General features: G+C 47.1%; 1 protein-coding gene across 3 annotated transcripts; it reads left to right on the top strand.

Annotated features, from left to right (window-relative positions):
• Nucleotides 1-92: 92 nt before the first annotated feature.
• On the top strand, nucleotides 93-20,134 carry VPS9D1 (VPS9 domain containing 1). Of its 3 annotated transcripts, XM_089540878.1 has the most exons (16): nucleotides 93-225; nucleotides 2,286-2,361; nucleotides 3,686-3,778; nucleotides 5,893-6,052; nucleotides 6,632-6,743; nucleotides 7,679-7,741; nucleotides 9,237-9,289; nucleotides 9,820-9,907; nucleotides 10,027-10,112; nucleotides 10,564-10,636; nucleotides 10,793-11,078; nucleotides 12,002-12,131; nucleotides 12,972-13,180; nucleotides 13,976-14,060; nucleotides 15,881-15,985; nucleotides 18,481-20,134. In XM_089540878.1, the coding sequence occupies exons 1-16, from the start codon at nucleotides 103-105 to the stop codon at nucleotides 18,572-18,574; spliced, it is 1,836 nt and encodes a 611-aa protein (XP_089397004.1). In that variant the 5' UTR covers nucleotides 93-102; the 3' UTR covers nucleotides 18,575-20,134. The 3 variants fall into 3 exon arrangements, with proteins under 3 accessions (XP_089397004.1, XP_089397003.1, XP_089397005.1); XM_089540877.1 differs by having other exon boundaries at nucleotides 10,564-11,078; XM_089540879.1 differs by lacking the exons at nucleotides 93-225; nucleotides 2,286-2,361 and adding an exon at nucleotides 2,507-2,586 and having other exon boundaries at nucleotides 10,564-11,078.
• Nucleotides 20,135-20,424: the final 290 nt, after the last annotated feature.

The raw sequence follows: 20,424 nt of genomic DNA, 5'->3' as shown, positions 1-20,424 counted from the left end.
CTTGCCCGGTGTCCGTCGCTCCTATTGGTCCGGGCTTTTAGTGCGTCGCCCTATACGTTCCGTCCGGAAACCGCTGCGGAGCGGGAAGGTTCCGGCGCAGCCATGGCGTCGGCTGGCCCTTCTTGCTCGGCCTCCTCGGCGCTGGAGCCCTCCGTAAAGCCGCTCCAGGGGGCCATGAAGCTGGCCAAGGGGGCCCTGGAGCTGGACGCCGGAGACAGGCCTCGGGTGAGGAAGAGGAAGGGTCGGGGGGCTCAGTTTGTGTCTGTGAACGTGTGAATGCAACTCCCGTGTCAGCTCCCGTGTCAGAGGACCCCCTTGGCCCCCCAAGCCTCTCCCTGTCCTCCATGAATGGGGTCTTTTCCCATCTCTGGGTCCAAAGGGACCCAAAAAGGGGGTCTCCAAAATTTTTCCTGGGGGGTGTTTTAAAAAATATATTCAATAATAATAATAATAATAATAATAATAATAATAATAATAATAATAATAATAATAATAATAATTTATTTTATTGTTAATTAATTAATTATTCGTTTTATTTTATTAAACATTTTATTTCTAAAATAACATTATAACCTGCATACGATGATATTTAAAAATGCCTTTTACATAACATCCCACATACAACAAGTAGTAAATCGCGTTACTTGTCCAGTCTTTACTACCTGTATCTAAATCTTATTCATATCAAGCCATTTAATATTAACTAAACCAGTAATTCTTTAAAAACCCACACACATAAAATTATTAATATCTTCATTAATTAATTAATTATTATTATTATTCCCTTCCTTTCGTCACATACTATTCATAATTCCACAAAGGTATAATAATACTATTAATTTATCAGTTGTTATTATTATTATTATTATTTAGAGAAACCAATTTTATTATTTTCCCTGTTTTAATCATTGTTTTTAACTGTTGTCTGATAATTAAACGTACAATTAAACATAAAAGGCTTCTTGATCTTCCTTCAGACCCTGTTCTTTGGAATATTGATTAAATTCACTCCATTTACATCATGGTTATGTTTCCCTTCTCACACAGTTTTTAGTACCACAGTTTTAATATTGCCCCAGATGGAAACATCTCTATCCGTAAGCCTTTTTGTAGCCATATCAACCTGTTTACTAGCCCTACAAGTCTTACAGCCGATGCATGTAACCGTTCTGTATTTTCTTACTCATTTGCATCCTACAAATAGATTTGGAGACCCCCTTTTTCTAGGCAAAAAGGGGGTCAGCCACACTTTGGTCCTCATCCAAGGTGTACTTAGTCCAAGGGGTGCAAAGTGAAGGAAAGGCTCCCCGAAATGAGAATTATGGCTCCCTCAATCCAATGAAATTTCCCTCCTGGCCCTGAATCCATTGGACTTGTTGTTGTTGTTTTTGGTTGTTGTTGTTGTTGTTGTGTGTCCCCAAGCCATTTTGACTTATGGCTTGACCCTAAGGCGAACCTATCATGGGGTTTTCTTGGCAAGTTTCTTCAGGGGCTTCATAGAATCATAGAGTTGGTGAAGAGAGCCCAAGAAGGGCCCTGATCCAGAAGAACCCCCTTCTTCTGCCATGCAGGAACTCTCCATCAAAGCATCCTCATTGACAGATGGCCATCCAGCTTCTGTTCAAAGACCTCCAAAGAAGGAGACTCCACCACTCTCCGATGGAGCAATGTCTTCCACTGTCAAACAGCTTCTTCCTAATGTTTCAGTCCTACATATTTGGGTTGCATCCCTCTTCATCAGATGCAGAATTAGTGAACTGTTCTCCATGAAAGTGTTCATGCCAAGTAAAGTTATTAGCCTTAAAGGATGTCAAGCGTGTTCTTGCTGCTGTTTTATAGATACCCTTCCCCAGTATTCTTAGAACCCTAGAGTTGGAAGAGACCCCAAGAAGGGCCCTGATCCAGCCCAACCCCCTTCTTCTGCCATGCAGGAACTCTCCATCAAAGCATCCCCATTGACAGATGGCCATCCAGCCTCTGTTTAATGATCTCCAAAGAAGGAGACTTCATCACTTTCTGAGGGAGAGAATTCCACCATCTAGATCTCACCATCGTGACGTCCCTCCTAATATTTAGGTGGAATCTCTTTTCCTGTAGCTTGCATCCATTGTTCTGAATCCTATTCTCTGGAGCAGCAGAAAACAAGCTTGCTCCATGCTCAGCATGACACTCCTTCATATACTTAAGCAGGGCTATCATATCACCTCTTGACTGTCTCTTCTCCAGACTTGGTAAGATTGGACTGTCTGAGTGGGTTTTTTCTTTGGTCTCTTTCTGGTTGGCAGGAAGCCTATGTGGAATACCTCAAGAGCATCAACTACATTTCCCAGGCCCTTTTGGACGAAGCCATGGCCGCCAAAGGTAAGTTGTGGTCCTCCTTTGGCAACCAGCTAAACTGGCCCTATGGCCCTGTGGCTGTTAAACCTTCAGGACCTGCACAGAATGCCCTGCTATGTGGGATGAAGAAAACATATATGTAGTGTTTTTTTATTGCTCCGCTCAGGACCAGAAGATGCTGTGTAAAGCAGGAGAGACCCTTCTTGTGTTCAACTCACTTTCAACGTTGACTTTTTGGCATTTGAATTTGTAAGCCTCCTTAGTTTCAGCCTTAGGGGGGAAAGTGGGGTATTGAGGGTATTGATATAAGTTAATTCTCTGAAGATGCCGGCCACAGATGCTGGCGAAACGTCAGGAACAAACTCTTCTAGAACGTGGCCACAGAGCCCCCAAAACCCACACAAAACTATACTCTCCTTAATCATCATGTGGGTTTCTTTGGGCAATGGGATTCCCCAGAGAGCATAGCAGCCCTCCCACAGGAGAAAAACAAAAGCAGAAGTGTCTCAAAGCCCACTTTCTAATCATAATAGTAATCCCCCAAGAAAATCACCCCGCCTCTAGTTTCGTGGTCTCGCTATTGTATTTAATTCTTAATCTGATTTTATGTTGGCTGACTGTTTAATTCTGTTTTAAGATTGGGAGGATAGGAGGGATAGGGGGCTGTATTTCTGTGGCTTTATGTTTATATGTATTTTATTGTTACTGTTTATGCTGTGACCTGCCTTGATCCACTGGAAAAGGCAGGCTAAAATAAATTATTATTATTACTATTATTATTATTATTATTATTATTATTACATTTTGGAGCTGGGGCAGGAGCAGGGAACTTATCAAAAATAGGTTTTTACTGGGAGAAATCTGGGGGCTGGAACACATGATTCTCCCCCTTCCTGGGGTGCCATTGAGACCCAAGAAGAGACGTGGGCCTTTGGCTTGCTTTCCCTACCCAGATGAGTTTCTTTCCTTCTTGGTGGCAGTTTCTCCTCCTTTTGCCGGAGGCAGCCTGGCTCAGACAAAACTGGTAGGATTTCACAGCTGTAATAGATCCCAAGTTCCTGTGTTCTCTGAGAAGAGCCCTTGTTCAGTTGCCATTAGCTGAAAAGGCGTTCCCTGGGGCAGCAGTTTCTGTGCTTCTCTGCTGAACAGTATTTGGAAAAGGGACCTGGAGCAGAGAATGGTTTTACTTTTGCCCTTGGAAAAACTCTTATGGGGGAGATTATGGGAGACATGGTCCAAAACTAACCTTTACCTCCAGGCCTGTAGGTTTCCCCATCAAGGCCAGTAGGTTTGGCTTCAGCTTGCACTTGGACGGAGATACTACTCTCTCTTTCCCCTTCTCCTCTAGTGGATGGAAGTGACGTGATGCCAGACACTCCTAAAATGCTGAAGGTGGCTGAGCAATGCCTGGAAAGAGCCAAGAGCAGCATCACCAAAATTGGTGAGCATGCCTTGTTTGTTAGGTGCTCTTCTGTCCTGGGAACAGGGAGGATGGCCAGGTGGGGTACAGTTCATTCCTGGTTACTCTGCTGTCTGTCAAACCCCAGAAATGAGGCAGGGTTCAGTTATGCACACTCACGTTCCTATATAAGTACATATGCCCCAATACTATGGGCAATAGAAAGGTAGGAGCATTCTTCACAGTGGCCATGGCAACCTTGGGAAAGTTATTTTTGGAGACTAAAACTTTCAGAACCACAAAGAGAGCATTTTCTGGGAGACTTTTCAAAACATTTCGGATGTAAATGCTATAAAGCAAGGGTCCAGATCAGGGGTAGGCAATCTTTTTGAGCCGGGGGCTGGGTTGCTGTCACTCAGACAACTGGGGGGCCGAAGCCAAAAAATAAATAATTAAATAATTAAAAAATTAAATATATAAGTAAACCAGGACAAATGTAGGACAAAATTTTCAAATGGAAGACACTTTTTTTTAAAAAATGGAGGACACGTGAAAAAATTTGCTGATTTTTTAAAAAAATGTTAATATAAATGCATGTTTCTGAGGCTTCTATAGACAATTGCTCCCCAAAGGCCCTGGCGGCAATCGGCGGCAGGACTGGGCTGGGGCCGGTCCCAAGGCCTCGCCGGGCCGCATCCGGCCTGTGGGCCGCAGGTTGCCTACCCCTGGTCCAGATCATGCCTCCTTCCATATCTTGGTATTGAATCTAAAGGAATCCACAGAAGAGACGGGAGAGACATCTCAAGATGGATGATGACAGTTGTTTTGTTAATATATTAAAATATAATATAGTTGGCCTACACATTTTGTGAGGGTTATGACCCTTTCCTCAAAAGTAGAGAAATTGGAATATAAGCCTGCCTTTATTTTTAACCCAAGAGAACACTTTTCTAGGCATCTGTAGGTCCTCCTGTGCAACTCTGTGATTAATGTCTGCTAGAAGTTGGCCATAGAATCGTGCTGCAGGATCTACAGATACCTGGAGAGCACCTAGTTTTTTGGTGGCGGGGCAAATAATCAAATCCACAAATGCTTAACTTGCAAATGTGGAGGATCGACTGTATAGATTGGGTCTAATTTTCTTCTCATCTGAAAAAATGAGTCCTGTAACCCTGTGGAGTCTTGTCATTCCAGGCCATGCTTTATATGCATCCGCCTCCTCTGGATCATGAGTTTGGGCAAGCCAGTTCCCTTGACCAGGCAGACAGACATTGTCAGCTGACCTGTTACTCTTTGACCACAGACAAACATTGTCCAGGAAGGGAGCTGGCTCCTTGCCACGATTCTTTTATGACCGTGTTCTTTGTTAGGAAGGTCGGCTTGCCCTGCAAACACCTTTGGGGACAAATCCAGGGGCACTGCAGACCATCCTGACCCTGCAGCCAGCTCCATACAGGGACAAAGGGGACTCCATTTTGCTCGGTGCAGGAACTAGGGAGCCACCGTAGGGACACTGCTCAAGATGCTCAGAAAATGGTTTTGTTAGCCCAGAAGCACAATGTGTTTTGGCCTGTGTATGCTCTTCATAATGCTTAGAAAAGAGGGAGACCACATTACCTGTGTATTGATTCCATCAAGAAAGCCACAGCTGCTGCATGGAGTTTCTAAGACCTTGGAGTTCTCTCATTCATAGGGTTGCCATAAGTCAAAGTTGACTTGACAGTAAATAACAAGTACTTGTAAGGCCTTCTTCAACAGCTCTGTAAAACCATAGATTTTATGCAATATAAATATAAAAATATATATGAACTATAAATATGAATATAGGCTTCATAGCTATACTCCTGGTTTATCCACACTGCACAATTTATAGCACATTGATGCTCTTTTAAACAGCCATATATGCATTCTATGGAATCCTGGGGTTTTGTCAGGGGATTCTGGGGAGCTGCTGGGGATTATAAGAGCTGAAGTTTTTGATAAGTATTTCAGAATTCATTGTTAGAGAGCTATACTCTTGCAGAGACGTACCATACCAAAGAAGCTCTGTTAGATGAAGCTGGGGCAGTTAAAGTGCTATGAAAGTGCTACAACTGTGCAGTTTGGATGACCTCACTGCATATCTTTCTCTCTTCTCTCTCCATTCTCCTCTCCAGGTAAAGCAAAGACAAAACTGGCTGCAGAGAGAATTTTGGGGCCTGCTCCAGTCTCCCGACATCGCAGGGTCTTCTCAGATGAAGGTGGGAAGCTGTCGCCTTTCCTTCCTCCTGAGATGTTTCAAAAGCTGCAAATCACTGAAGTTCAGAGTGCCAAGAAGTGAGTAGTGTATCCTTTGGGTGGGGGGCAGTCAGTCTGCTCTGGGGCTTTGTATCATAGCCCATATACGGCTCCCCCCCCCCCCAAAAAAAAAAAAGCAGGCTCCTAACAACCCCAGTCTCCCCTTGAAAAGAAATCACTGGCCCAATTTTCTAGCTTTTTTTTCTCTCCAAAAAACTTTGCAGAGCTCCCCCACCTCACCTTCACCAAATGTGGATAAACACCTCCAGGCCCACACAGAAACCCCCCCAAAGCATCACTTTGGGAAAGGCTAGGGTGAAGGCATAGATATCTGGGAGGGCAGATTACGGGAGGATGCAGGGCTGGGGTGTTCAGAGGCTGAGAAAGGGGCCTCTGTGCCCCACACAGTTGGTCACCCCAAATGAGAAGGTATCCAAGGTGCTGAACTTTGGATTGCTTTTTACAGTTTGGACTAAAATTCTGACTAGATCCCCAGCCCTGGTGACATGAGATTCCTAGCTGCCGTTGCTGCTGACACTGATTTGTGCCATGATGCCAGTGTGTGAGGGATGAGGTGGGGTGCAGCCCCTGTACAAAATACATTTCCTTCTTGTACAGGGAGCTCACCCCGCTGGAAGAAGCGTCGCTGCAGAACCAGAAGCTGAGGGCAACCTACGAGGCCCGCCTGGCCAGGCTCAACCCCAGCCAGGCCATGCAGAAGACATCCCTGGCAAGTGGGGTTTGGCTGGGAAAAGTGGGCTTTCCATGGTGGAAGGGCAGGGTGGGTGGGATGCAGGGACTGGGCACCTTACTTATATAGTATGCAGCAGATCTCAGAATCCCCAGCATCACTTTTGGAAGCATAATGCCCAGAGTGCCCCAATCCATGTGTTTCTTTGGGAAAGAATATTCATTTAAAGGGGGATGCCTTGAGAGTGTTACTGCAGCTCCCATAATCCCCAGCAGTATGCCTGGGTGGGTGATTTGGGGGGCTGTATATCGAGAAAAGTAACTCTTTCAAGTCTGAATAGGAATCTCCAGGGCCATTCCTTTCTAGCCCTAAAACATGGGGGCACATGTGACATTGTGTAGCTTCTTTTCTGGGCAAACTCCCGAATCGCCCATTCAGTTTGTTTCCTATAGTAAGATCAATACCCTAACAATCTGTGGCTGATTGGTTATTGTTAATTATTGTTAATTATTTAATTATTTGGTCATTTTAATAACTGATAATTTAATTGTATTTTATTATTTCTGATGGGAGGATTAGGGAGGGGTAGGGTTAGAATGTTATAATATTGTATTGATATTGTATTTTATTGGTCTATTTTAATGTAAGCCACTTCGATTGTTCAGAGGAGCAGGATAGATAGAATTATTATTATTATTATTATTATTATTATTATTATTTACTGTTACAACTTTGAAGAGAAGCTGAGGCCAGAGGTGTGCATCTTCTCTGTTTACGTTAAGCAGTGGCTTGTATTTCTCACAGCAGTGGGGCAGTGCATCCATTTCAGGGATTCTGGCTAGCTTTAAAAGCACTCTCTGATTGCTGGACTCATATTGGGTTAAGATTTGACACCTTGGGACCCTCCTTTAAAACCTGAGTTAAACCGTAGTGGATTTTGAGCAGTTGCCTAAAGTCTGGCCTCTCTCCCACAGACCCTTTCCCTGCAGCGCCAAATGATGGAGAACTTGGTTATTGCCAAAGCAAGGGAAGAGACAGTATCCTTTTCTGATTCTTGTGGTGTGGCATGGTGCAGAAAAGATGCCCATGGTCCAGTCACACACACTCTTCCTCAGTCTCTCTGTTTTGTTGGCCTGCTTCACAGGGTTGTTATGAGGATAAAAGGAGGAAAGGCATGTTGGCCATCCTGAGCTCATGGAAGACTAGGCAGAATATTCATGTAACTAATACATCTATTTATTATTTAATAAAGGCATTTATTTATCACGTCTTGACCCAAGATTATGCACATTAGGCAAAAAAAAAAACCTTTAAAAACATTAATGTGATAACTAAAAACCAGTTTAAACACTCCAGACCTCTCTTTGAAAATTAAATGGTGTTGGAGTTCAAAAAGCAGCTTTCCCCCAACCCCTCCATCTCTGCTCCAAGAGACAGAAAGATAATAAAATCAATCCTTTCCTTCGTTCTCCTGTTTGAAAGCATCACAAAGGTGAGAAGCATCAACTGGTCTGGTCCTTTGGAGCCTTCCAAGGAGCCACAGCTTTGCTGCCAAAGTTCTCCCTCCAGTCTTAGTATCCCAGGGCTGTATCTAGGAGCATGGAGCCGCAGGGAAATGCTTTGCCTGCAAGACGTCTGGTCTAACTAGGATGACAATATATGTGTCCATGCATCTTCTGAGGCTCTCAAGAAGAATGTTGACAGACCAGAAGGCCTCCCAAGGAGACTTTCTGCACAGAGAGAAAGTAGATTGTGAAAGGAAGGGAAGGCTGGAGAAGGCACTTGCATGGTTTCACCTGTCAAAGGAAAAACTCTCTGACCCAAAGGTGCATTGAGGAGTCCAGATGGACTTTGGAAGAGCAGTTAGCAAAAGCACTCTTTGTTGTTTTTAATTATCTTATTCATGCATTAGCTTCATGATTCCACTTTCCCCTCCAAAATGGAAAGATTTGGAGTGGCTCACAACAAAAATGCACCAAGTGCAATTAAAGACTGATAAATTCAGATATAAAGAGACAACTGGATTCCAAGCATTTTGTGAAACAAGGAAAAACGCACATTGAAATGCATCCAGGAGGAAGTGTAAGTACCAATACTGTTAAAAGTCCCTTCCTTAGCAGCCAGTTGGTTGCCAGAGGTGTTACGGCAGCCATCTGCAGTTGAAAGGAGATTTGTCTTGTTTTCTGGCCTGGAGTAACTCACCTGTATCTCAGTCACTACTTGTTTGGGTGTCCATGAAGTTGGACACCACGAAGTTGGCTGGAGACTGGGCTGGCCCTCCAAACCTCCCCCCCACCACACACAACACTCAAAATTGTGGCTCCCTCCCCCCCCCCCCCTCAGCTGACCTGAGCCGTTGGAGTTTGCCCCAGATCCCTCTGTGTTTACCTGGAGCCTGTGACACCTTGTTGCCGAAAGAGCCTGACATCCTGATCACTTCTGTGGCTGTGGCCTCTTTGTTGGGCCAGTTGCGGAGATGGGGGGCAGTGGGAGCATGGTGGCTGTCAGGACCTTAACTCAGCTGCGCCCCAGCTCCAGCGGAAGATGGAGGAACGCCGTCTGCGGCTGCAAGAAGCTGCCAACAGGCAAGTAAGCTCTGCCTTGGCAGGAGTTGTGGGTTTGGGTTCATTTGCACCCCTTGGTCTCCTGACCCTACAGGCCCCATGGCTCGGGGGAGAGGAAGGGTTAGCCCTCTAGCCCTAGCTGGGGACTTTCATGTCCCCAAGTGTGAGATTTTGCTTCAGGTTTTCATCCAAAATATTTTAATGCTAAGCTTCAATCCTATGGATGGCTTTCTTAAAGATCAAACTAAAAACTAGGTTTAGTAACCTCCTTCCCACACAAACACTCAGCAAGGCAGAGGAAGGAAGCATAAGGCACACTGCAGTCAGTGGCTTCTATGGCGGGTTGGGGGAAGGATAGTGAATCCGCTTTGGATCCTAGTCTGTAGTTTAAAAGACAAAGGTTTATCACCTGCAAGATATGTTCAATACCTTGATTAGTTTGTTTAGATTTCAGACTAGCCCCCAGCCCCATGTGCAAGTCCTTAGAAACTGCTGGCTGCCTGCACCTTCCCTAATCTCTGTGTGTTTCTGTGTGTTGTTGCATCACTCAGGAGGTTCTCCAGCAACGCAGTGCTGACTCCAGAAGAGCAGGAACAGAGAGCTATCTATGCAGCCATCTTGGAGTATGAGCAGGATCATGTAAGTGAAGGACTTGGGTGTGGGGGTTTGGATACCCCAAGAACGTGCGGCAGAGTTCTTGCACCAGGATTGTTCTTCCCAGTGATGCTGGCCCTTTCCTTTTGCACTTTTCCCCACAGGACTGGCCGAGATCCTGGAAAATGCAGCTGAAGAAGAGCCCCAACGACCTCTCCCTGGTGCCCAAACTCATCTCCCACCTCCTCAGGTAAGGCACACGTGGCTGGCACCTCACAGTCTTGTGATTTGCATTCTGAAGCAGAACAAGGATGCAGGGTTGGGACCAGGAGCAAGCTGAGGGGAAGGGAGGAGATGTGATCCCACTCAGCAACACCTTCTGCTGGACCTGTTGAAAGAGAGCTAGGAGCCACCTAGACCTGGGAGCTGGAGATCTCCTCACCTGACCTTGGCAGAGTTTCTTGAATTACAACCTTCAGAATCCCCAGCCACTTCCAGTTTAGATTTTCCTCCCTCTTTTTGGGAGGAGAGGGGCAAGTCTAGCCCTCCACCATACTGTGGGTACTGGAATCACCAGAGGGCTGCATTCCTCTCAAAGGCCTGAGGTTCCCCACTCTTGTACTAAAGGGAAGAGGGAATTCTTCCACACCATGGTTCACCAGCTTGTCCTCTTTTCCTCTCCCCTCCTCCTCTCCTTCCAGCTTTTCCGAGCACCCCATCTGCCAGCTGCTGAAGAAACTCCAGTGTTCGGTCTACAGCCGGGTCTACCCGCTGGTGAGCCAGAGCGCAGCCGACTTCCGGGTGTCCGGGAAGGTCACTCGTGGCCTCTCGCTCTCCTCTTCACTGGACAGGGAGGCTTTCCTCTCCCCAGCCTCTGAAGGACGGAGGTTGCGGTCCTCCCAAAGCCTTCACTCCATGTTCTCCGTCCAGGAGAACAACAAGCTCAACCTCCGCCACAGCCTTTCCAGCACTCCTTTCATCGAGGACCAGACCTTGAGCGGACCAGAACGGAGTGGCCCTTCGGGGCTGGGTCTCCCAGAGGAAGAGGCTGCCCGTACCCTGCCTGACCGGGAGAGCTCCTTCGAGGACCTGGAGCAGTTCTTGTCTGCTTCTGAGAGGTGGCCTGTCCGCCCCTTGCGAGAGTCTCCCAGCGGGAAGAAGGCCTCCCAGCAGGACCACCTCAAGGCCGCCGTGAAGGACATTCACAACTCTATTGGTGAGGGTCGCACGCTTTTAGCTTTATGGCACTGGTTGTAAAGTATAAGCCACCTTGACTCCCAATATGGGGGAAAGGTTGGGGTATAAACATACCAAACACACAACCAGTTGCTCTTTGGTTGTGCTGGTTTATAACTCCCATCAGTCGGCAATGCAGACTGGGGATGATGAAAGTTGTCTCCCATAGCATCTGTGGAGAGCAAGGCAAAGTCTCCTGTCTTCTGAACACCAGAGGGCAGCCCTGCATCTCCATCTTTCTGTTTTTCTGTACAGTGTTTATGCAAGCTCTTTTTCATTTTTCTTGCAAAGCCTTCTTGCAAAGTATTTGCTAGATAAGAAGTCTGCCAGGACCTCCACTCCACTGGGCATCTTCCATTTAGTCCCCAATTCCTTCCTCACCTGTGGAAGGAAGGTGTAGGGAAAAATGGCTGTGTACCAACAAAGGTCTCTTTCACACAACACAATTGCAGCACTTTGATATCACTTTAACTGCCACGGCTGCATCCTGTGGAATCCTGGGATATGTAGTATGGGGAGGCACTATTTGAGAATTCTAAACACTCTCTAAACTGCAAATCCCAGGACTCCGCAGGATGGGACTGTGGCAGTTAAAGTGGAATCAAAGGGCTAGAATTGTATTGTGTGAAAAAGACCCAAGAAACTACTTTATTTCCTAGGATGTAAGAGCTGGAAAATATCCCTAGAGGTCATCTGGTCTTAACACCTGGCAATGCCAGAATCCTCAGCTAAAGTAGGCCTGCCAGTAAACCATCCCATGGTTGAAGTTTTGACTAAAGTTTGACCCAAATGTTGATTTCCTTACCTTTCCTTCCTTCCCCCAAACTGGGTTCGTGGAAGAGGCCCAGGGTGCCAACCGCTCTTGGCGTCTCTCTCAAGCCTTCAATCCTTTGTCTCCCCCAGACAGGCTGCTGTCCCTAACGCTGCTGGCTTTTGAAGGCCTCAACACAGCAGCTGCGAAGGACCAGTGTGTGGCGCGCCTGGAAGAAGCTTTCTTTGCACCACTTTGGGCTCCGCTCGTGGCCGTGTACAGGTGAGCGTTGCCCAATTCCAGGGCTCTTCAAGATATTACAGGGTTACAAAGGGTGGCTTCTTTTCAAGAAAAATGCTGCTCAGGGGACTAGGATCTTCACCAGTCTCAGGGCTTGGGCCCTCTTCTCTGCTCCTTGGGGCAAGGGAGAAGAATATCAGCTCTGAGTCTCCCTTATTCCAAAATCTGAAATGCACCAAAATCATGGGTGGCTGAGTTAGTGATACCTTTGCTTTCTGAGGGCCTTTGTTTTGTGCACAAAAAATTCTTGGAAATATTGTGTATAAAATTACCTTCAGGCTGTGTATATTAGGTATATATGAAACATAAATCGATTTCATGTTTAGGCTTGGCTCCCATCTCCAAGATAGTGCATTATGTGTATACAAATATTCCAAAATCTGAAAAAATCCATAATCCAAAACTACTTTTGATCCCAAGCATTTCGGATAAAGGAGACTAGCCCTGTATCTATTTTCCTCATTTGTTAGACCTAGTCTTTTTAAAACTTTGATGGCTTATTCTGTGCAAACCTGGTGGATGCTTAATGTAGCCTACCCACCTTTCTTCCTGTGCCATCACAAGGGATTCTCTCTAAGTCTCAGATTTTCGCCCCCAAATCTTAGAGGTTTGGATAATCCTGTCTTGGCAACCCTGAAGGAGGATAATCTGGCCCTGGATCTCCTCATAAAGGCATATCTGTGTAACGAACATGTCCCTGCTCCAGCTGGCCCATGGAGCTCTGGGAAGGAAAATGTCCATGCCTGCTGCTGCGTTTTTCCAATTCTTCAGTCTTTCCCCTCTTCCTTGACTCTCTTTGTTTCTGCCCCATGGTGCATTTAGGAACGTCTACAAAACTCGGGAAGCAGCTCTTTCCAGGAGCATGGAGCTACACAGGAACATCCCCCCTTCGGACCTCGGCATCTCCTCCAAACTCCTGGCCCAGGGCAGCTCGGCCAAGCGCCCTGGGTCCTACCCCTACAGCGCTGCCGTCCAGGAGCTGATGCTCATTCCTCTTGGCAGCTGCCCCCAGAAGAAACTGGAGTGCATTGGTGAGGCAGAGGGCAGGTTGGGAGCCTTGGGGTGAGAAGGACGTGGGGCTACCAGCCATCTTGCAGCAAATCTTGGGAGCAAGAGCATTGTGCCATGGGGGGGGGGAGGGCCACATCCCAGTTCTGGTGGGCCACGGCAAAAGTAGGGGAGCCAAAGTATGAGCCTTATTTGGCTGAAAGGTCTTATTGCCTATAAGGAGAGGGGTTTGAAACTTCTACATGAGGGGGAACATGCAGAAAAGCTCGGAAACTATCATGGGAAAGGAGCTGTGGCTATTGGAAGCAGGGCTGTGGAACCAGTACATCAGACCTCTTGTTCTACTCTTTGGTTCTTTATCCATGGCAAACGTATGTTACAGCCGGCCCTCCACATCCACAGATTCAGCTGCCCACAGCTTGAAAATATTTTTAAAAATACAAATTCCAAAAAGCAAACCTTGGTTTTGTTATTTTATATAAGAGGCACCATTTAATTATGCCATTGTATTTAATGAGACTTGAGCATCCATGGAATTTAGTATCCATGGGGCATCCTGGAACCAAACCCCAGCGGATATCAAAGACCTACTGTAATTAATAGTCAGCCCTCCGTATCCACTCTGTTCTACCGACTCCACCCAAAGTTGCTTCCGAATCTGACTCCACAGCCCTGATTTTTAAAAACCCACAGGGGCCCCATTTACAGGAGACAGTGAAGCTGGATTCAGCCCCAGGTCCTATTTTTCTGCATCCATGCTCCCTCTGTGTATGTATGTATGTTGTTCATCTCCTCTTCTTCCTTTTTCTGCTCTGCAGTGCGGACTTTGCGCATCATCTGCGAGTGTGCAGAGGAATACTGTGGGAGTAGCGAGGGCAAGTCCCAGCCAGCGGCCGCAGCCATGTGAGTAGCATGACCCAAGGCCTGGCAAATGGTGGGTCCACATGAAGGTGGGAGAGACTCACTCTCTGGTTGGTACATGGGCTATGAGAGGGCTCTGCCCCACATTTCTATCCCAGGTCCCATGAGGAATGGTTGAGGGACTTGGGTATGTTTAGCCTTGAGAATAATGAGAGGAGGTGTGGTAGCCATCTTCAGATATCTTAAGGTATAGTAGCCACCTTTATCAATTTGAAAATTAGGAAGATAGATAATTCAAATATAGAAGGAAGGAGATTCTGACTAACTGCTTGGACAGGGTTGATCAACTAAGGGAGAGGCAATTCCCACCTCAATTCCCACCCTCAACACATCTGTAGGCTGCACCTTGCCACAGCAAGCCTAAATACCTCTTCTCCCTTGTGTGACAGAAGGCAAACCCACAGAAGCCCCACATGAACCCATTGGATCATGCTTACTGGCCCCAGGCCCTCCGGCGCACAAACACACAATTGGCAAAAGAGGGGAGGCGTACCGGCTTTGACAGGATCTCTTGTGACAGCGAGGGGACCCCCTGCCAGGCTGGGCCAGAGTGCCGGCTCTCCGTGTCTGACTCTTTGAGGGTCTTGCCCATTCAGGCGCTGGGGATCTGTCACAGAGACTTAGCTGGTCGGTAGCAGAAAGGGTTGGCGGAGGAAGAGGAGAGCGGAGATGGCGCCCCTGCCAGCCAGCAGGGAGTGGGGGGCTGTCAAAGGAATTAGGCTGGTTGAGGCAAGACAGGAATGTCACTGCAGGGCTGGGGCCTGTGGCAAGGCAAGGCAGCAGTGCCCTGAATTTGGAGAGGCAAAGCTCCTGCCCATGGGAGGCTGAGGGATTTGGGTGCGGAGGGAGATTGAGCAAGTGGCATTCCCCTTCTGGACTGTTTCTTTTAGTCTCTTTCTGCACGCCAAGGCCGGGAGATCTTGGTTTGCCATTCCCTCCCTCCTCTCTGCCTAGCATCAGAATCCCTGCTTTGGACTGCTGGGTTTTGAGGGTTTTTGGGGTGGATGAGGAGAGAGGGAAGGGGCTTGGCATCTGGGCAACAAGTGGCTGCCCTGCCTCTGGGAATGCCAAGCAGAGAAAGCATGGCCTAAGACAGGCGTAGGCAACCTGCGGCCCGCGGGCCGGATGCAGCCCGGCAAGGCCTTGGGACCGGCCCCAGCTCGGTCCTGCCGCCGATTGCCGCCGAGGCCTTTGGCCTCTTGCGCACAGGGGCAAGGGGGCAATTGTCTATAGAAGCCTCAGATATGTGCATTTATATTAACATTTTTTTAAAAAATCAGCAAATTTTTTTGTGTGTCCTCCACTTTTTTAAAAAAAGTGTCCACCATTTGAAAATGTTGTCCTACATTTGTCCTGGTTTATTTATTTATTTAATTTTTAATTTTTTTTTAATTATTTATTTTTTGGCTTCAGCCCCCTAGTTGTCTGAGGGACAGCAACCCGGCCCCCGGCTCAAAAAGATTGCCTACCCCTGGCCTAAGAGGATTCCTTATAAGCATGCAGTGGTTCCCTTGCACTTTCTTGAGCAATGGGGCAGGTTTGCTCAGGTCTCCCCTCCTCTCCTTCTTGCTAACTTCCACCCCATGCCTTTGCCCATGTCACCTTTTACTCTTGATCCATGCCAAGGGGAGTGCCAAGGTAAAAGCAAGGGAACTTTTCCTGCAGAGAGAAAGGCAGAGCAATTTCAGCTCCCTTCCCCATATCACTGGCCTTGCAATCTAGGGATTCTGGGAGCTGTAATCCAAAAAAGGTAGCTTTTTCAAGAGATAGTCATGGTGATGCCTTTCTCCTGCTCCTTGCAGCGGTGCTGACGACCTCCTTCCCATCCTGTCCTACGTGGTCCTGAAGAGCAACCTTCCCCAGCTGGTCTCGGAGTGTGCTGCTTTGGAGGAGTTCATCCACGAAGGGTAGGTGCGGGACCTTTCTTGCACAGCCTCTCTGGAGGCACAACTACAGGTAGACCTCAGTTAACAAAGTCAATCTCTTCCTGGGCATTACTTCTTTAACCAAAAATATTGATCCTAGAGGCAGAAATAACAGGGAAAGTATAGTGACAAGTGCCTTCTTGTTATATGCCTTCAAGTTGTTTCCGATGTATACTGACCCTATCATGGGGTCTTCCTGGAGTTTTCTACCACTGCCTTCCTCTGAGGCTGAGAGAGTGCAGGTTGCCCAAGGTCACCCAGTGGGTTTTGATGGCTGAGCGAGGATTTGAACCCTGGTCTCTATAGAGTCATAGCCCAAAGCTCCAAACCACTAGGCCACACTGGCTCTATGGATAAGTACCTAGACTGCAAGAAAGTTCAACATGTTTCAGAAAACTTTTTATTCACAACAAACAATATGCTCACATGAAATGAAACAACCAGGTTAGGTAAGCCTTGCATCACTCAGCAAAGATATTTTGAACCCTTGTAGGGTCAATGTGAAGGCTTCTTCCAAAATGCATCTACGGATGACCTTTTCTTTTAAGGGGTTGAGGGCAGATGCTCAAGATCATAGGGAGAGCTCACCACAGAGGCAGGATGAGGATCTGTGGTGTTTCAGGTTTTTAGGTGCAAATTTTTGACAAAGGCAGCAACAACTACAAGGAGCTGCTTTTCTGTCCTCTCTGATGCTTCCATTTAGCCTGACTGCTTTGTGACGACATTGAAGTCATTGCAGCTTCTGCATTAGGAACATTTTGAGACTCTGCCATTGAAGGATCAAACAGTTAGGCTGACTTCTTGGCCTTCAGCTTTGATGGGTTCATTATATCCCTTCCTGCTTTCGTTGGGTATCCAGCTGGGGGCCTTCGGTTGAGGGCCTCTCGCACGTCTGCCCACCCTCCCAGTTCTGTCTGCCTGCCTTGGTCCATGGGGTGCGAGGCCCACTGCTTCCATCACTGCCGTCTCGGGCTGTCAGCTCCAATTATACACGGCCTGCTAACTGCTGAGCCGAAGCAAGACGTGGTCAGCATGTGGGCAAGATGTAATCCAACAGGACACTTGCGTGGGGACAGCGGTCAGGCTCTGGAAGGGACCAGCGTTTCCTTTGCTGCAAGTAGGGAGGAAAGAGTATTCATTGATACTCGTTTCCCGGCTGATAAAAAGTGTTTCCTCACACTTGAGAAGCCTTTTTGGGAAGAATAACACAGTGGAGAGAATTCTGTGCAGTCTTCACCTTGTATTCACATGTCCGGTCATGTTTAGGGAAACTATTCTGAGTGGAAATACATGTATGGGGAGCGTTTTTGTATAAGAATTGTGGAGGAGGGTTGCATTAAAAGGCACCGTTTTCAGACAGCCGTATGTCATTTTTTTTTGTTCAGGATTGTGGTTTTTCATGCAAGGTGTTATTAAACCTAGCAAACATTAATCTTACACAAAAGAGATATAGCCAGATGGCTTTTTGTGCAAGATTGCTGTTTTAAACAGCAATTTTGAAAAACTAATCCGTGGGTCATATAGGTTATAACCAGCACTTTAAATTGTGCCTCTGAACAGAGTGGCAGCCGGTGGAGCTGTTGGACAGGGGAACTGTACATTCCCAATTATTATTATTATTATTATTATTATTATTATTATTATTATTATCCCAAGGGAAGAGTCACGTATTTAAGCTGGAGAGAAAAAACATAATGAGACAAAACCAGGAAAGAATAGAATAAAAAAGTGGAGGCTGCAAAAAGAGAAGTATCAGAGAGGAGGTATTCTGCTCTGTTTTCAGTCATGTCTTCTTTGACACTATTGTGTCACCCCTGAAGGGAGTTAAAGCTTTTCGGGCTATTCCTGTTTCTTATCTGATTGTCTTTGCTTTCTCCTGTCTTCTGTCTTGAGAGGCAGAGGATGGAGACAAAGGCCATTGAGTTCAACCATCACTCCACTTATTTGCACACTCCTATCCTGTGACTTTGCTGCCAGCAAAGGTCAGCTAGTGAGTTTCCACAGCTGAGCAGGGATTTGAATCTTGGTCTCACGAAGGCCTAGTGTCTAATGTCCAAACCACTGCACCACGCTGGCTCTGGCAGTAAATAATAAGGATGTTTCTTCCTTATTGTCAAGTGTGTGAAATGATTTCATACTGTCATAAATGAATGGCTTGATATTTCATTGTTTGCCTGTTTTGTGTGTGTGTGCGCTAATAGAACTGTTGGTGTGTTTTAAAAGCTTTTTGTAACGATCTGCCATTTAGTTGTGCCTTGTTTTAACCTTCTTGGCTCATGTGTGAGAAGGAAGATGGTAAATGAGTGGAGATGTCCCATGCTGATGTTGCAGCTGCCAGCCTTGGAGCTTTTCAATCCAAGAGCATCCTCTCAAGAGTCGCCTGCCCACTGTCTCTTTTTGGGGTGCCAATGCCAAAGGGGACACCCCCACCTCATTTCTTTTCTTTGTCTCTATCTCTTTCCCTCCTTTCCTTGCAGGTACCTGATAGGAGAGGAGGGCTATTGCTTGACGTCGCTGCAGAGCGCCATCTCCTACGTGGAATCCCTCCACCGTCCTGTCCTGGAGAAGTAGCCGAGGCCTTCCCCTCGCCCTGCTCAGGTTGCCCAATGGACTGCCATTGCTCCCCGTCTCCTCCACGCTGCCTCCCTTCTGCCTCACTGCTCCCATGCAACAGATGGAGGCAGATGTTTGCCGTAGGGCAAACCTCACCACCGCCACTCCCATGCATCTTGAACTGAAACTTGCTGACACAGCCACTGATCTCTCCCTCCTTCCTTCCCAGCCCTAGACTTTGTGCAATATTTGGGGAGGGAGGGGGGGACTGCCTTGCAGCCCTTGTGTTAACCAGAAAAGCCCTTGCAAGTCTGCCCACTCTGCCCCCAACTTAAGCATAGCAGGGTGAGGTTGGTTTTTGCAGTTTGGGTTCCAAGGTGTGCATCATCTAAACCCATCTTTGCTGCTGAGTCCTTGCCGTCTGTCGCTTCTGCACCACTGAGCATGAAGCAAAAGGGGTAGAGAAGCGGAAGGGCTGGAGCCATTTCGTCTTCCTCGCTTCACTTAGGGGGGGGATCTGTAGCCTCTTCTCTCTTGCACGACCCCCACTGCTGCCATCACATCCACTGGAAAACAAGCAGCCGTGACTGTCCTTCCCTTGCAACCTTGTTCTTAGTGAGCCTTGACCAGAGAGCAGTTCAGGGATAGGACTTGGGGGGCAGCTGACCCCAGGGTCTCCTGGCGTGCCCCCTTTCCTCCTCTGCATGAGCCCTCTCCCCTTACGTTGCTGCTTCACTACACGGGTCTCCTGCTCTTGCTGCTGGGTGGGATTGTCCCCTCTTTGGCTCAGGACCTGGTGTTTTGACTGTCAGGAAAGGGAGGGAACTGTAGTGTGTACGCATTTGAGTGTGCGCATGTGTACATGCGTGCATGTTCTGCACTGGATAAAGAAATAAGAGCCTTGACCAGTGGACTGTGTGTCCACTCCCCACTCCATCCTGGTGTCCTCACTGTAAGTTTTAGAGCCCATTTGCAAAAAAACCCCCAATTGAAGCAAACTCCAATGGCTAACGGTGAATGAAGGGACCTAGAAATGAAGGGAAAAGTAAGTGTGTGTGTGTGTGTGTGTGAGAGAGAGAGAGAGAGAGAGAATTGAGAATGCTCAGAATTTATATAGTTTACTGAAAATTAAAATTGCCATTGGAGCCAGAGAGGAGCAGAGAAACCAAGCTGTGCATTATTGATAGGAAGGTCTGTAGTTGGATTTGCACAAAGCTGGCAGGTCTGCCTTGGAGGCACGGTTGAGCTGGATTTGATCCAACTGGATTTGATTTGAATCTCTGCTTTAAAAAGGAGTATGAGGTATGAGATGCCTCTGGAGCCTGCCTGGGACCAAGTGGGTCCTGACCTCCCTCCCAGCTTGGAGGAGGCTTCTGTTAAGACGATGAGCACTGAAATAATTTACAAAGCATCCATTCGGATCTGCTACTGCAGTTAGCACTTTGTACTGCCTTGTCCTGAAATGTGCTCCTTTGTGTCTGACCATCTGTTGACCCTTGGGACCTGTTAAAATACTTGTGGTCCCACCTGCTCTCCGGCTTCACTCCTGCGGGCCTTCTGTAATAAATACCTTTGTTTTTTGCCTGCTCACCAACTTTGTCATTCTTTGAATGGTATGATGCAATTGTTGGAATGATGCAGTGGTGCAGTTGTTTTTTGGGGGGGATGATGGGATTGTTGGAAGGACATGCGTGCCCTTCTCTGCTTTTCTTACCCCCTTCCCAGTTGGCCTCACATTCAGGGTCTGTTTGCTGGACAGAAGCAAATTTTATCTCACTTAACAGTGTGATGCAGCGGCTAAAAAATGGCCAATATGATCCTACGTAAGCTAGCCTAGTAAAATCTGTATAGTACAAAATCACACGCAG

Source organism: Sceloporus occidentalis, unplaced genomic scaffold (genome assembly GCF_023333645.1).
Source record: "Sceloporus occidentalis isolate IW3139 unplaced genomic scaffold, rSceOcc1.0.p SCAF_10, whole genome shotgun sequence".
Lineage (NCBI taxonomy): Eukaryota > Metazoa > Chordata > Lepidosauria > Squamata > Phrynosomatidae > Sceloporus > Sceloporus occidentalis.
This window is presented reverse-complemented; position numbering and strand designations above follow the sequence as displayed.

What these genes read in the sequence shown, in the direction of transcription:
- VPS9D1 (XM_089540877.1), top strand. Translation starts at nt 103, where the DNA reads ATGGCGTCGGCTGGCCCTTCTTGCTCGGCCTCCTCGGCGCTGGAGCCC. An exon ending in CCATGCAGAAGACATCCCTG is followed by an intron (nt 6,744 to 7,678) that starts GCAAGTGGGGTT and finishes TCTCTCCCACAG; the next exon opens with ACCCTTTCCCTGCAGCGCCA. An exon ending in GAGGAGTTCATCCACGAAGG is followed by an intron (nt 15,986 to 18,480) that starts GTAGGTGCGGGA and finishes CTTTCCTTGCAG; the next exon opens with GTACCTGATAGGAGAGGAGG.